Source organism: Dreissena polymorpha, chromosome 5 (assembly GCF_020536995.1).
Source record: "Dreissena polymorpha isolate Duluth1 chromosome 5, UMN_Dpol_1.0, whole genome shotgun sequence".
NCBI classification, from domain to species: domain Eukaryota; kingdom Metazoa; phylum Mollusca; class Bivalvia; order Myida; family Dreissenidae; genus Dreissena; species Dreissena polymorpha.
In genome coordinates this window covers 81411194-81425132 of record NC_068359.1, presented here as the reverse complement: position 1 = coordinate 81425132, position 13939 = coordinate 81411194, and the positions used below count along the sequence as shown (strand labels likewise).

Below are 13939 nucleotides of genomic sequence, written 5' to 3'. Positions count from 1 at the left end.
CCGTCGTCCTTCGTCATGTGTCAGTCGTCCGTCGTGAGCTGTCAACATTTGCCTTTTTAACACTCTAGAGGCCACATTTATTGTTCAATCTTCATGAAATTTTGGTCAGAAGATTGGTCTCAATGATATCTTGGATGAGTTCGAAAATGGTTACGTTTGCTTGAAAAACATGGCTGCCAAGGGGCGTGGAATTTTTCCTTATATGGCTATATATGGCTATAGTAAAATCTTGATAATACTATAGAGGTCACATTTATTGTCTGATCTTCATGAAACTTGGTCAGAAGATTCATACCAATAACATCTTGGATGAGTTTGAAAATGATGCCAGCTGGTTGAAAAACATGGCCGCCAGGGGGCGGGGCATTTTTTCTTATATGGCTATAGTAAAACCTTGTTAACACTCTAGAGGCCACATTTATTTTCCGATCTTCATGAAACTTGGTCAGAAGATTTGTCCCAATGATATCGTTGTTGTTTGAAAATGGTTTTGGTTTCTTTAAAAATATGGCCACCAGGGGGCGGGGCATTTTTCCTTTTTACGCTATATATTGCTTTTGTAAAACCTTGTTAACACTAGAGGCCACATTTATTGTCCAATCTTCATGAAATTTTGGTCAGAAGAATGGTCTCAATGATATCTTGGATGAGTTCGAAAATGGTTACGTTTGCTTGAAAAACATGGCTGCCAAGGGGCAGGGCATTTTTCCTTATATGGCTATAGTAAAATCTTGTTAACACTATAGAGGCCACATTTATTGTCTGATCTTCATGAAACTCGGTCAGAAGATTCATCCCAATATTATCTTGGACGAGTTAAAAAATGATGTCGATTGGTTCAAAAACATAGCCGCCACGGGGGCATGGCATTTTTCCTAATATGGCTAAAGAAAAACCTTGTTAACACTCTAGAAGTCACATTTAATTTCTAATCATCATGAAACTTGGTCAGAAGATTTGTCCTAATGCATACATGCCATAATTTTTTAGGTTCAAAGCGGGACATTCCATAAAAAATTGTCGGGACATTTGACCCAAAAGCGGGACACCTAAAACGATTTATCATTCCACCTTTACTGTAGTCAGTATAGTACTAACAAATACTCTTGATACTTTTATTCAAGACATAAAACATCTGATATGAAGCATGGAATCTAAAACATAACAATAACAGTTGTATAAAATAAGACAATAGCAAACAACGAGGATAATATTCATCTTTTTAGAGTACAAAATATAGAACATTACGACAACAATACTCATTATATTAATTTCAATGGCAAACATTAACGCAGGGGAGGCTATCCAGTACACTGAAAGTACGGGTTACAGTAAATTATCTGCCGAACAGTTACATCAGTTACACAAGGAATGCGCGGCCGTACACATTTCAGAGGTAGGTTTTTGGTGGAAGCAAACCGTCTTTGTGTTCATTTTAACTCTCAACAACGCCTCAACCGTTTTTACACCAACAAAAACAAAAGGACAAAAGAAGTCTATGGATGCTTTACTCGAATAATTTTTCTCTAATGTTAATAATCATGTTTTGTTTTCTTCTTATATACACAGATTAAACTGAATTGTGAATTGTCAGGCGCTGTATTGGGGTAGTGTCAAACTGTCATGAATAACAACACGTTGTCTTTATTACAATAACACAAGACAAGATGGGTACCACTTTTACTGTTTGTTGCGATGTTTTTTTAAGCATGTATCCATGCGCAGTCTGTTACTTGTCAATTGTCGCGGCTTAATTGGAGTAGGGTCAAACTGTCATGCATAGCACCTCTTGGTTTTTAGCTTAATTGGAGTAGGGTCAAACTGTCATGCATAGCACCTCGTTGTTTTTATTACAATTACACCCAATTACACTAGACAGGATGCGTATCACTTATTGGACTGTTTGTTGCGATTTTGGTATATTGCACATTCGGATTATCCCGCTATTTATGAACTAAACATTGAATGTTAAAGACTCATTAATGACGTAGAGTTAATTTTACAAAACAATTGTTTTGTAAACCGTTTCAAACAAATACAAAAATAAACACATTTTCAACATTCATTTCATTATAATACAACTATCGATAGCAATAAGCGACCACTATCTTGAAGACCACCATGGTGTGAATGCCTGATGAAATCAATAATTAGCCGATAAATCGCTGATAAGATGTCATAAACAACACTGGTACACACGATAAGTAGAATCGGATTGTTAATTGGGGGCAATAAAGGGATTAGCGGGGGTAAGTGTTAGCGAAACAGAGCTTGAATAGCGAATTTTATTGGGAACCTATAGACCTTACATCGTTTTTTACGAATGTCGGGACAAATCGTCTCATATCGGGACGGCGGGACAAAGGGTCCAAAAGCGGGACTGTCCCGCCGAGATCGGGACGTATGGCATGTATGCCTAATGATATCTTGGATGAGTTTGAAAATGGTTTTGGTTGCTTTAAAAACATGGCCACCAGGGGCGGGGCATTTTTCCTTATGTGGCTATATAAGGCTTTAGTAAAACCTTGTTAACACTCTAGAGGCCACATTTATTGTCCAATCATCATGAAATTTAGTCAGAAGATTGGTCTCAATGATATCTTGGATGAGTTTGAAAATGGTTATGTTTGCTTGAAAAACATGGCTGGCAAGGGGCGGGGCATTGTTCCTTATACGGCTATAGTAAAATCTTGTTAACACTCTAGGGGCCACATTTACTGTCCGATCTTCATGAAACTTGGTCAGAAGATTCATCTTGATAATATATTGGACGAGTTCAAAAATGATTCCAGTCAGTTGAAAAACATGGCTGCCAGGGGGCGGGGCATTTTTCCTTATATGGCTATAGTAAAACCTTTTTAACACTCTAGAGTCCACATTTATTTTGCAATCTTTATGAAACTTGGTCAGATTATTTGTTCTAATAATATCTTGTTAACTCAGGTGAGCGACTTTGGGCCTTTCAGGCCCTCTTGTTTATTATTATTTGTATTCATAACTCTTTTTTTTAATTCAGAACTATTTTTTGTAATCAGATCAGTTTTTATTTTAGCCTGCCAGATGAGTTGGTGCTGACGATATTCAGTTATCTCAGTGCTATGGACCTGATCTCAGCCTCGCAGGTCTGTTCTCGCTGGAACCCTGTTGCTAATGACAAGTATGTGTCCTCTAGATTTTGCTCTCCTAGTAGTATTTGTCATATTCACATGTTAAGAGTTTGTGGCGGCAAGCTAGCTCCATTGGCATAGCCCTGTTTGCATGTGTAAATAAAATGCATACATTCTTTTTTGAATCTGAGCCAAAAAAATTTAAACAATAGTAATTTTTTCCAAACTATGAACAAATCCCATTAAGGAATATGTTCTGTTTAAGGCCCTTAGAGTCAGAGTAAAACATTCAGTATGTTTATACACTGTTACATTCCAAAAATTACTTATTAGTAGGCTTGATTTCAGATATTGCAGAATTCTGGCTCTCATGAACGACAAAAAAAATCAGGTCATGTCTAAGTTGGTACTGGAATGGCTAAAATTTTTGAGTTTGGGCCCGCAAAATTAACAAGATTTCCAGACCTTGTGTAAAATTATGTTTTGCCACATTTGCAGAGACTGTTAGTCACATAAAATGGACGGGCTTTGGTGGTAAAAAAAGTTAGTTGTTGCCTTTTTTCCCCTTCCTTTGATTCAAGTTTGGAAGTTGTCAGGTACTGGCTTGCAGAAGTGTCAAGCATTGTTCACTTTGAACTGCTGTGATTCGGAAAGCATGTTCAGGTAAAATGTGAGAAGGGGACCTTACTGCAGTTATATGACAGATATAGTTCTAAATACTGAACATTTTTACTAAACCCACTATGCCTATGATATGAATTGATAATGCAAACACTGAGCCTTATGTCATATGCAGCCATCGTAGCTTCAGCCCAGCCTGCGCATCCACCTGGTTTGGTCAGAAAATACCCGATCCATAAATGCGACCACAAAACCTTGTGTGACATTTTAGAGGACAGAGTTGCTCTTCACCAGATTGCCTGGATTCACAGACTGGTCGGGGGCTTTGCTGGTCACATTAAGCATAAAAGCTTTTATTACATTTTTCGTTTGAATTATGTCTCTTCTTAGCAAAAGTCCAATTTAGGCGGAAAGTGTCATCCCTGATTAGCCTGTGCGGACTGCACATGCTAATCTGGGATGACACTTTATGCACATGCATTATGCCCAGTTTTCTCAGAACGCGACTCATATGTCTCTAAACATGCCAATGCACTTGTGATTTGTTTCAGTGTCCTGTGGGCCTCAGTCTATGAGACATATGGTGACAAAGGAGAAGCAAAGAAGGGAAAAGATGACACCACAAACTACAAGAGGCAATGTCTTAAAAGGTCAGTATTTCTTTTCTTTTTCAAGTTTGGCGAGGCTTAAGTTTAAGGGGTCCAACCATATTGACACCATAGTTGTAATCTAAGTAAATGCAGGCCACTCAAAAACTGGAATGGAAATGTGTGAAAACTGAAAAGATTATGTATTATATAACAGTATAAGTACTTCTTCTCCCTTTAGTTGCTGCATTGATGGTTATTTGTTATTCATTAATCACATGCTAAAAGAATGTGAAGAAATCCTGTGTGCCAATAAATAGAATGAACTTTCAATCTTCTAAATTATTTGTACTTTTGTTTTTGAAAAAAACAACAACACATGAATATCCATGTGAATGGTTATATCAAATTTAGTTTTCTTTAATTAAATACTTCTAATAATTGATAAAACGTAATAATGCTCATGTATGAGTCAACAACAACAGTAACAATAATTTTCTGTAGAACAAGTAGTGAGGAAGAGCCCAGTTTAAAAAAAAGTAAAAATACTATGTCCATAATATTGCATATGATACTATATTTAAACATACAGGCTTTGTGCAGACAAGATATTGTCAGTGTCAGAAACTTATAAAGACTTATTTTAACTTATAAAGACATATTTTACTTTATAAAGACTTATTTTAATTATGTAGACTTATTTTAAGTTATGAAGACTTATTTAAACTAATGAAGTTTTATTTTAACTTTTGAAGACTCATTTTAACTTATGAAGACTCATTTTAACTTATGAAGACTGATTTTAACTTATGAATACTTATTTTAAATAATAAAGACTTTTTGTGACATGGAAGCTGTGTTCAGATGAGGAATCGCCAGTGTCAGCGACTTATAAAGAAGATTAACCCCTTCACTGGGTTGCCAAGAGATACGGAGAAAGCTCTCAGGTGGTCATTCGTCCTTTTTCAAATGAATGCAATTTTTTTCAAATGATTGCATTGGCAGTATGTACAAGAAATCTTTGTTAATAATGATACTGTATTTTGAAATGGAATTTGTGTGCAGGTTAACACTCGTCCTTCTACGTAATTGCATTGGCAGTATTGGCAAGATAGCTAAATCATGCAGGCCCACCACTATTTACAAGATGTTTATGTAAATTACAGAAATTTAATTTGAAGAACTCAAATCTTATTGCATGAACTGGTTACAGCTTGACAAGAGCATTACCATGTTTAATTTGAAAATCCAAGAGTTTTATCCTTTCAAAATTTGATCCTATTTTTACAGTTTTTTTTCACTAAAATATTACGATATTCCACATCGTAACACGTAACATGTTGTATTTGTTTGAATTCTGACAGAATATGCACATATGCCACTGTCTGAAGACTCTTTCTGTTTTCAAAAGACAATATATGAGCATCATTCTGTTAAAACATGGTTTCATGCATGTGCTTAAAGTGTCATCCCAGATTAGCCTAATCAGTGGGTACAGGCTATTTAGGGATGACACTTTCTGCTTAACCTGTATTTTTGCTGCTAAGAGGCTCCCCTAAAATCAAAAATATAATATAAGTTTAAAGATTCGTCCCTGATTAGCCTGTACGGTTTGCACATGCATTAAACCCCGTTTTCCCAGAGCAAGGCTCATATAGTTTTCTTCACAAATATTTTCAGGGCTGCAGGCGTGACTTTCCAGCTATCTTTGGTGGATAGATCTGACAAGGAACGAGTCCTGGAGAGCAGAGATATGTTCGTCCATCAGATGTCGTTCACTGTTCGCTGGTATGACCTTAAAATGCCAGCACTGACCTCGCTTAAGTTGCTAAACTTCTACTCCGTGAATCCTCTGTTCTTCACTGCTGAAGGGAAAGTGGTTTCAAATGGGTACGTAACATTGAACCTTATTCAGGGAAAATTGGGCCTGAAAAAGTGTGCATGGTCATAAAGTGTCACAAAGTGTGCATGGTCACAAAGTGTCACAAAGTGTGCATGGGCATAAAGTGCCACAAAGTGTGCATGGGCATAAAGTGTCACAAAGTGTGCATGGGCATAAAGTGTCATAAAGTGTGCATGGGCATAAAGTGTCATAAAGTGTGCATGGGCATAAAGTGTCAACCCAGATTAGCCTGAACAGGGGGGGGGATGTTGCGTTAATATTTTCGTAAATAACATGGGTAAATACAGGTGAAGAAGTGTTAATTTATTGCATATACCACCATTACAGGTAGTAACAGGTTCGATTTTGGTAAGCGCGCAAGCCTATGAGAGCGTGTTTCATGTACCGAAAAACCCGTTATAAATAGCTGATGTTCTCTATAAACGTATATTTTTGGCATTTGCAGAATAACAACATGACAGAGACCCCTTTACAAGTGTTATATGGTGTCAAAAAGTCCATAAAAATCATCCGGAATATCGCGTAAATCTATATGCAGTCTAAAGGCAAAGAAGCCATTTTGGTGTTAGCTTGTTTAGGTTTGCTACCCGCTGAGCCACGTGATTAAGTGGGCGAAGCGATCATCGTCCAGGTGTCATGTCGATTTTTTTTTTAAACCATAAGCTTCAAGTTTATTTATCTTTGTGCAACACTCTATCAAAGGCTTTTAAAACATCACACAAGACAAGACAAGTGTGTTTCTTTTCATTAAGATTTTAACATGCAGATTGAGAATCGTACATTTCTAGCAGTTGATAGACGGCGCTATGACCCGGCCGAAATCCTGATTGAGAACTATGTAAAATAAATCGTTAGCAAACATATTGTTATACAAATGTTTAAATAATACTTGTTTAAATACTTTACCGACACACAAGAGTAGTGAAACAGGGCGGTAATTACTGCAAACGTGTTTATCGCCTGTCTTAAACAAGGGAATGACATATGCTTTTTTCAATAGTGTTGGAAATTGACATTGATTTAAAGACATACTAAACAATATACAAAGGGGAACACATACTGTTTTGGATGGATTTTTTAACATACAATGGGTTATATCATCGCAACCAGATGCTTTCCCAAGCTTTAATATATTCAATAAATATTGTACTTCCGTTTCATGGAGTTTGAGCTAAATATGAATGTAACATCTAGAGTGTTCTTAAGCTCGCAATGACTTGTCTGTATTTAAGAGGCTCTGAATAAAACTATTATTAAAATACATTCACATATGCATTTGCAACATTTAAAAACATCAACTATTCAATATGATGTCAGTTTCATTCGTAAAAATTGAACGACCAATTAGTGAGGATTTTTTATACACTCAATCAACACTAAGTATTAGGGAATAGCATACAATGCTGGGGAATTAAATAGTTTGATATTATTAGCACTACATGACGCAAATGCGTATGTAAATATACAATACATTGGCATACCTTCTAAGTTGTATGACATATCAGACGGGAAGCATTACTTATCAACCCAGAGAACTTTCACCATAAAATGTTATCTGTAGAGGACAGATATGAGGAAAACAATGTTCAACCTTCCATAAGTCCAACAACTCAACAATGAATCAACTGTTAAAGTAAACATTAATGTCTTTGAAACTGTTTGTAAACACTTTCAAACCCTTTTGAATATGTCCCACAACATCATTCAGAAATTTTGACAGTGTAATAAAAAAATAAATTAAGGAAAAAATAAACACACAATATTTACCAAAACTGACAAACATGTATTTAAGCAGGACAGTTAAAAATTTTGTCCCCTTTACAATGTCAACTCCAATATCACAAAATGTTCTATTTTCATATCAGCCACGCATGGTTGTTAACGTAGAGAATATAAATCATTAAATCATTCAGTATTGAAGAGCTGTTAGAGGACTGTGTGCTGACTTCAACTGCACTTGAAACTTTGCATGCATCCAATTCCAATAATGTTACATATGGTATTGGATCGTTAAAAGTTTAAGTGTGATTTAGCATATCGAAGATGTTGATTTATAAACAAACAAAACTGTCGGTATTGAAGAGAACTTCCGAATAAAAGTCATACACAAGAAAGATTGTCAGGATAAGAATTAACCACATGATGCAAGGGTTCACAGTGTCATATGCAGACAGGGTAGCTCCTGGCCAGCCTGTGCATCACCCAATTTGATAAGGAGCTACTTTGTCTTCTATCAAGGCATGCAAGTGTTCACAGTGTCATTAGCATACAGGGTAGCTCCTGGCCAGCCTGCACATTCAACCAATTTGATAAGGAGCTACTCTGTCCTCTATCAAGTCATGCAAGGGTTCACAGTGTCATATGCAGACAGGGTAGCTCCTAGCCAGCCTGTGCATTCACCCAATTTGATAAGGAGCTACCCTGTCCTCTATCAAGTCATGCAAGTGTTCACAGTGTCATTAGCATACAGGGTAGCTCCTGACCAGCCTGCGCATTCACCCAATTTGATAAGGAGCTACTCTGTCCTCTATCAAGTTATGCATGTGGTCACAGTGTCATTAGCATACTGGGTAGCTCCTGGCCAGCCTGCGCATTCACCCAATTTGATAAGGAGCTACTCTGTCTTCTATCAAGGCATGCAAGTGTTCATGGTGTCATATGCAGACAGGATAGCTCCTGACCAGCCTGTGCATTCACCCAATTTGATAAGGAGCTACTCTGTCCTCTATCAAGTCATGCAAGTGTTCACAGTGTCATTAGCAGACAGGGTAGCTCCTGACCAGCCTGTGCATTCACCCAATTTGATAAGGAGCTACTCTGTCCTCTATCAAGTCATGCATGTGGTCACAGTGTCATATGCAGACAGGGTAGCTCCTGGCCAGCCTTTGCATTTACCCAATTTGATAAGTAGCTTCTCTGTCCTCTATCAAGTCATGCATGTCGTCACAGTGTCATATGCAGGCAGGGTAGCTCCTGGCCAGCCTGTGCATCACCCAATTTGATAAGGAGCTACTCTATCAAGTCATGCAAGTTTTCACAGTGTCATTAGCAGACAGAGTAGCTCCTGGCCAGCATGTGCATTCATCCAATTTGATAAGGAGCTACTCTGTCCTCTATCAAGTCATACAAGTGGTCACAGTGTCATTAGCAGACAGGGTAGCTCCTGTCCAGCCTGTGCATTGACCCAATTTGATAAGGAGCTACTCTGTTCTCTATCAAGTCATGCAAGTGTTCACAGTGTCATTAGCATACAGGGTAGCTCCTGACCAGCCTGTGCATTCACCCAATTTGATAAGTAGCTACTCTGTCCTCCATCAAGTCATGCATGTGGTCACAGTGTCATATGCAGACAGGGTAGCTCCTGGCCAGCCTGTGCATCACCCAATTTGATAAGGAGCTACTCTGTCCTCTATCAAGTCATGCATGTGGTCACAGTGTCATAAATGACACTTTCTGCCTAAACACGATTTAACTAAGAAAAGGCTTCCTTTAAACAAAAATTACCGTTAAAGTGTAAATTGTCATCCCTGATTAGCCTGTGCAGACCGCATTGGCTAATCATGAATGACCCTTTATGTTCATACATGAATCTTACCTTTCCAAGAAATGGGCTCAATGATCAAAGACAGGTTTAACGCTCTACCAAATATTTTTGCTCAAACTCAAAGTTGAGTCCAACTCAAAACTCAAAAACGTTAATTGATCACCAACTTGAGCAAGGTGTTTACACTTATCTCAAAAATTGAGCAAAAACTCAAAGTTGAGTCAAAATATCGACGTAAGTATGTTCGTGATACTCGGCTCATATCTGTCATCCTTTGTTGTAACTCTTGTAGGCAAATGATAAGGCAAGCTCCAATATGCAGAATCATGTTGCAAATCAATGCTTGCATAAAATATTCATGTTGAGTAGAAACAAAAAATACCATTTAGCCCGTTACCACTTAGATACGTATTTTCACGCATTTGTAGTCCCTAAGAAAGTTATATCTTTAATTAAAGACCTTTTTTTACTAGATCCACATTTTAAAGACTTCATTTCAAACCCGTTGATACTTATGAACAGCACACAGGATAAAACCTGAACAGACTGCGAGTTATCACATAGTCATTTCTACTTTGCTTCTGAGTGGAAAAAGGATTAAGGGGAAAGTGTTGTGCCAGAGCAGTGATCTGGGATAGTTCATATAAACGGACTCCCAGAGCCTTTGATAATTTTTGCTATGGCAGATCTGGGGTATAAAGCTTAGAGTTGAATTATTGCAACTATGATCTGGGACAACAATTTGCGCACATGCATCATGGAGCGTATGTATATGACATCTAGAGTCTGTGCATGTATTAAGCTTAATATTCCCATCCCATGGCTCATTCATATCATAGATGATGATCAACATATGTTTCAACAGTGAAGTACAAAAACAGTTGGATTTTATTTCAATAAGATGCATATATTGATAGCAATTAGCGATCCCTATAATAAAAATACCATGGTGTGAATGCCTGATAAAATCAATAACTTCTGATTAGGTGTCTTAAACAACAATGGTTAACTGGAGTAGTAAAAATGGTGTGTTAATGGCGGGTATATACGATCTTCTCAAATATTTATTAATAAATATAAAATGTGTAAAACAACTTATTATACATATATTTTAATATAAATTAAAATAAAAGTTAAGAAGAACATTTGATGAAAAATGCAAAATTAGCCATATATTTAATTCTGAAATCGAAAAAGCTGTTATACAGCCGAATTCGCCAGCATGTATATAATGCATGTACGATGTGAATCTAAATTAAGTTTCACGGTTCATTTTAAATTCCTTCAGCAATATCGATTCATATGACACACGAACACTCACTAAAAAGATGAATGCATCGGTTATTGTAGGAAAATATGTAGGAATTTTCTTCGTCACAATCGGCTCGGGGCGCTAATTTGTATTTGCTGCATTTTATGAAATTCCTCTTAAAGGTACCATTTTTCTTGCATATTGTGTGTTATGATAACATATTTGTATCAATATATTACAATTTAACACATATTAAAATCGTATATACCCGCTTTAATAGGGGTAATAAAGTGACAAACCTTAGGGATGGTAAATGATAGATAGAGTTTTAATAGCGAATTTTATAGTGATCTTAAAGAACATATGTTGGTTTTAGCTCACCTGATTGCTCAGGTAAGCTTTTAGGATTGGTCTTTGTCTGTCGGCCGTATGTCCGTCCCCATTTGGTTTGTAAACACTCTAGAGGCCACATTTCGTGTCCGATCTTCATGAAACTTGGTAAGAACATTTGTCCCAATGATACCTCAATCGAGTTTGAAACTGGGTCATGCTGGATCAAAAACTAGGTCACTACGTCAAAATAAAGAAAAACCTTGTAAACACTGTAGCAGTCACATTTCATGCCCAATCTTCATGTAACTTTGTCAAAATCTTTGTCAAATGTTAATGATATGTTGGTTGAGTTCAAAAGTGGTTCCAGTCCGTTGACGAACATGGTCGCCAGTGGGTGGGGCAGTTTTCTCAATATGTATATAGTGAGTGTGAACACTCTAGAAGTCAAATTTTTCGCCCAATCTTTATGAAATTTGGTCAGAATATTTGTTTCCTAGATAAGCTAGTTAAGTTTGAGAATGGTTCCCATCTGTTGAAAAACATGGCTGCCAGGGGGACAGGGCAGTTTTCCTTATATTTATATAGTAAAAAAGGCTTGTGAATAGTCAAGAAGTCACATTTTGTGCCCAATCATCATGAAACTTGGTCAAAATATTGGTTGTATTGATATCTCAAACGATTTCGAAAATGGTCCAGATCGGTGAAAAATCATGGCCACCAGAGGGTCGGGCAGTTTTCTCTATATGTATATAGTGAAAACATGTGAACACTCTAGAAGTCACATTTTTGTCCAATCTTCGTGAAATTTGGTCAGAATTATGTTTCCTAGATACGTGAGTTCAGTTTCGAAAGTTGTTCTGGTCCGTTCAAAAACATGACTGCAAGGGGGGGGTGGCACATTTCTCTTATATTGATATAGTAAACAAAGCTTGTGAACACTCTAGAAGTCACATTATGTGCATAATAATCATGAAACTTTGTGATAAGATTGGTTTTATTTATATCTCAGATGAGTTTGAAAATGGTCCCGATAGGTAAAAAAGCATGGCCGCCAGAGGGTGGGGCAGTTTTCCTTAAATGACTATAGAGAAACCTTGTGAACACTCTAGAAGTCACATTTTTTGCCTAATCATCGTGAAACTTAGTCAAGACATTGGTTTTATTGATATCTTGGACAAGTTGAAAAATGGCTCAGATCGGTAAAAAAAACACTGTCACTTTGAACTTGAACTCAGATGAGTGCAAGATTGTTTTATATTTAAATGTACACGAAAAACACACTTCATTTTAAAGAACGGTTAATTTAAATAAACATGAAATAAACATATTTCGCGTTAATTTTTTGTGAGAATGTCACATGGATGATGTTGATCCATAAAGATCACATAATGTTATCAGGGATCATATTTTCCCGCAACATCAATCGGTCTGGATTAAATGGGGAAAGTGTCCGAAAATTTATATCCGAAATCATGACAAATTACGTCAACATATATACCATTGATTTTGCCATTCATGACGGTGGTATAATAAATGTACAAGTTTAATTGCCTTTGGCATTTTTTTTAAACGGAACATACGAGTTTTCTCAATTGGTTTTATGATTTTTTTTTCTCTTTTATTGTTGTTTCGTGTGCTGTTGTATCTGACTTTTTTCATCGTTGTCAATATTAATTATCTGTGTAAGTCTATACCGATGTTTTAAATCGTTGTCGACTCGAAAATAGCTTACATACATGCACTGAACCTAACAAATGTCTGTGCGTAGGTTGGATACTGGCAACAACAAAACCAAATAGTTGACACGGCCGATAGTTAAGATGCGTAGGGATTAAATCACGAGTGCGAAGCACGAGTGATTTGAAACCACGCATCTAAACTTCCGGTCGTGAGTTATTCAACAACAAACAATCAAGTACACGAATGATTTTGATTCTAACACGATTTTTACTTCAGATTTATACTAAGTATATTATTTTTCTTGTGTACTATTTTATGTGAAGTTCCGCCCATAAAATAACTTTCGGCTGTTCTGTCAATCAGATCCGCAACTTTCATTTAGTTATTGCCAGTCAGTTCGCTGGTGGAAAATGTATCGGCATGTTTTGTTTAGTTACAGCGCATGTTTTCAGTGTATTCGGTCCGCCCACAATAATATGAATTATTGCAGAATATCCGATTTTCTTCTTTGTTTGTATGAAGGTTCTCTGTATCATGCATGAAATGCACACTTTCCACGAGGATTATGAACATTGAAGTTTTCATCTCCGAAGTAACTGTCAACGATTTTATCGTCACGAGTACACATTAGGGACCGATTAGTGTACTAGGTATAAGCCAGTGAAATTATCGATTGATATTGACACGGGGTTATTCATGCATGACTAATACTCAACCGCGCGAATTTTCGCTGCTTGGGGTCATACTCTGATAGTAGTCGTCTGACACGCAATAAACTCGTCCTGACCGGTTTAGAGTCTGCAGTAAATGGTACAGATAACCGAAATACTAGTAATTAGGGTATGTTAGCATGTGCACTGTGTAATCGATTTCATGACATGGGCATTTTAGCACACAGAATCGGACCGACTG

At 37.0% G+C, this 13939-nt stretch overlaps 2 protein-coding genes across 9 annotated transcripts in view; one reads left to right on the top strand and one right to left on the bottom strand.

The window, feature by feature from the left end:
- LOC127832613 (protein O-glucosyltransferase 2-like) overlaps positions 1 to 13939 on the bottom strand; it is a 209525-nt gene that overhangs the window by 115402 nt on the left and 80184 nt on the right. The gene's annotated exons all lie outside the window — the stretch shown is intronic.
- The window catches only part of LOC127832615 (F-box only protein 15-like), a 126569-nt gene that overhangs the window by 86199 nt on the left and 26431 nt on the right, over positions 1 to 13939 (top strand). Inside the window, exons 4-7 of the mRNA XM_052358141.1 lie at positions 3053 to 3157; positions 4280 to 4378; positions 5170 to 5262; positions 5996 to 6205. Of these exons, the coding sequence (XP_052214101.1) occupies positions 3053 to 3157; positions 4280 to 4378; positions 5170 to 5262; positions 5996 to 6205 (507 nt within the window). The remainder of the gene's footprint in view (positions 1 to 3052; positions 3158 to 4279; positions 4379 to 5169; positions 5263 to 5995; positions 6206 to 13939) is intronic.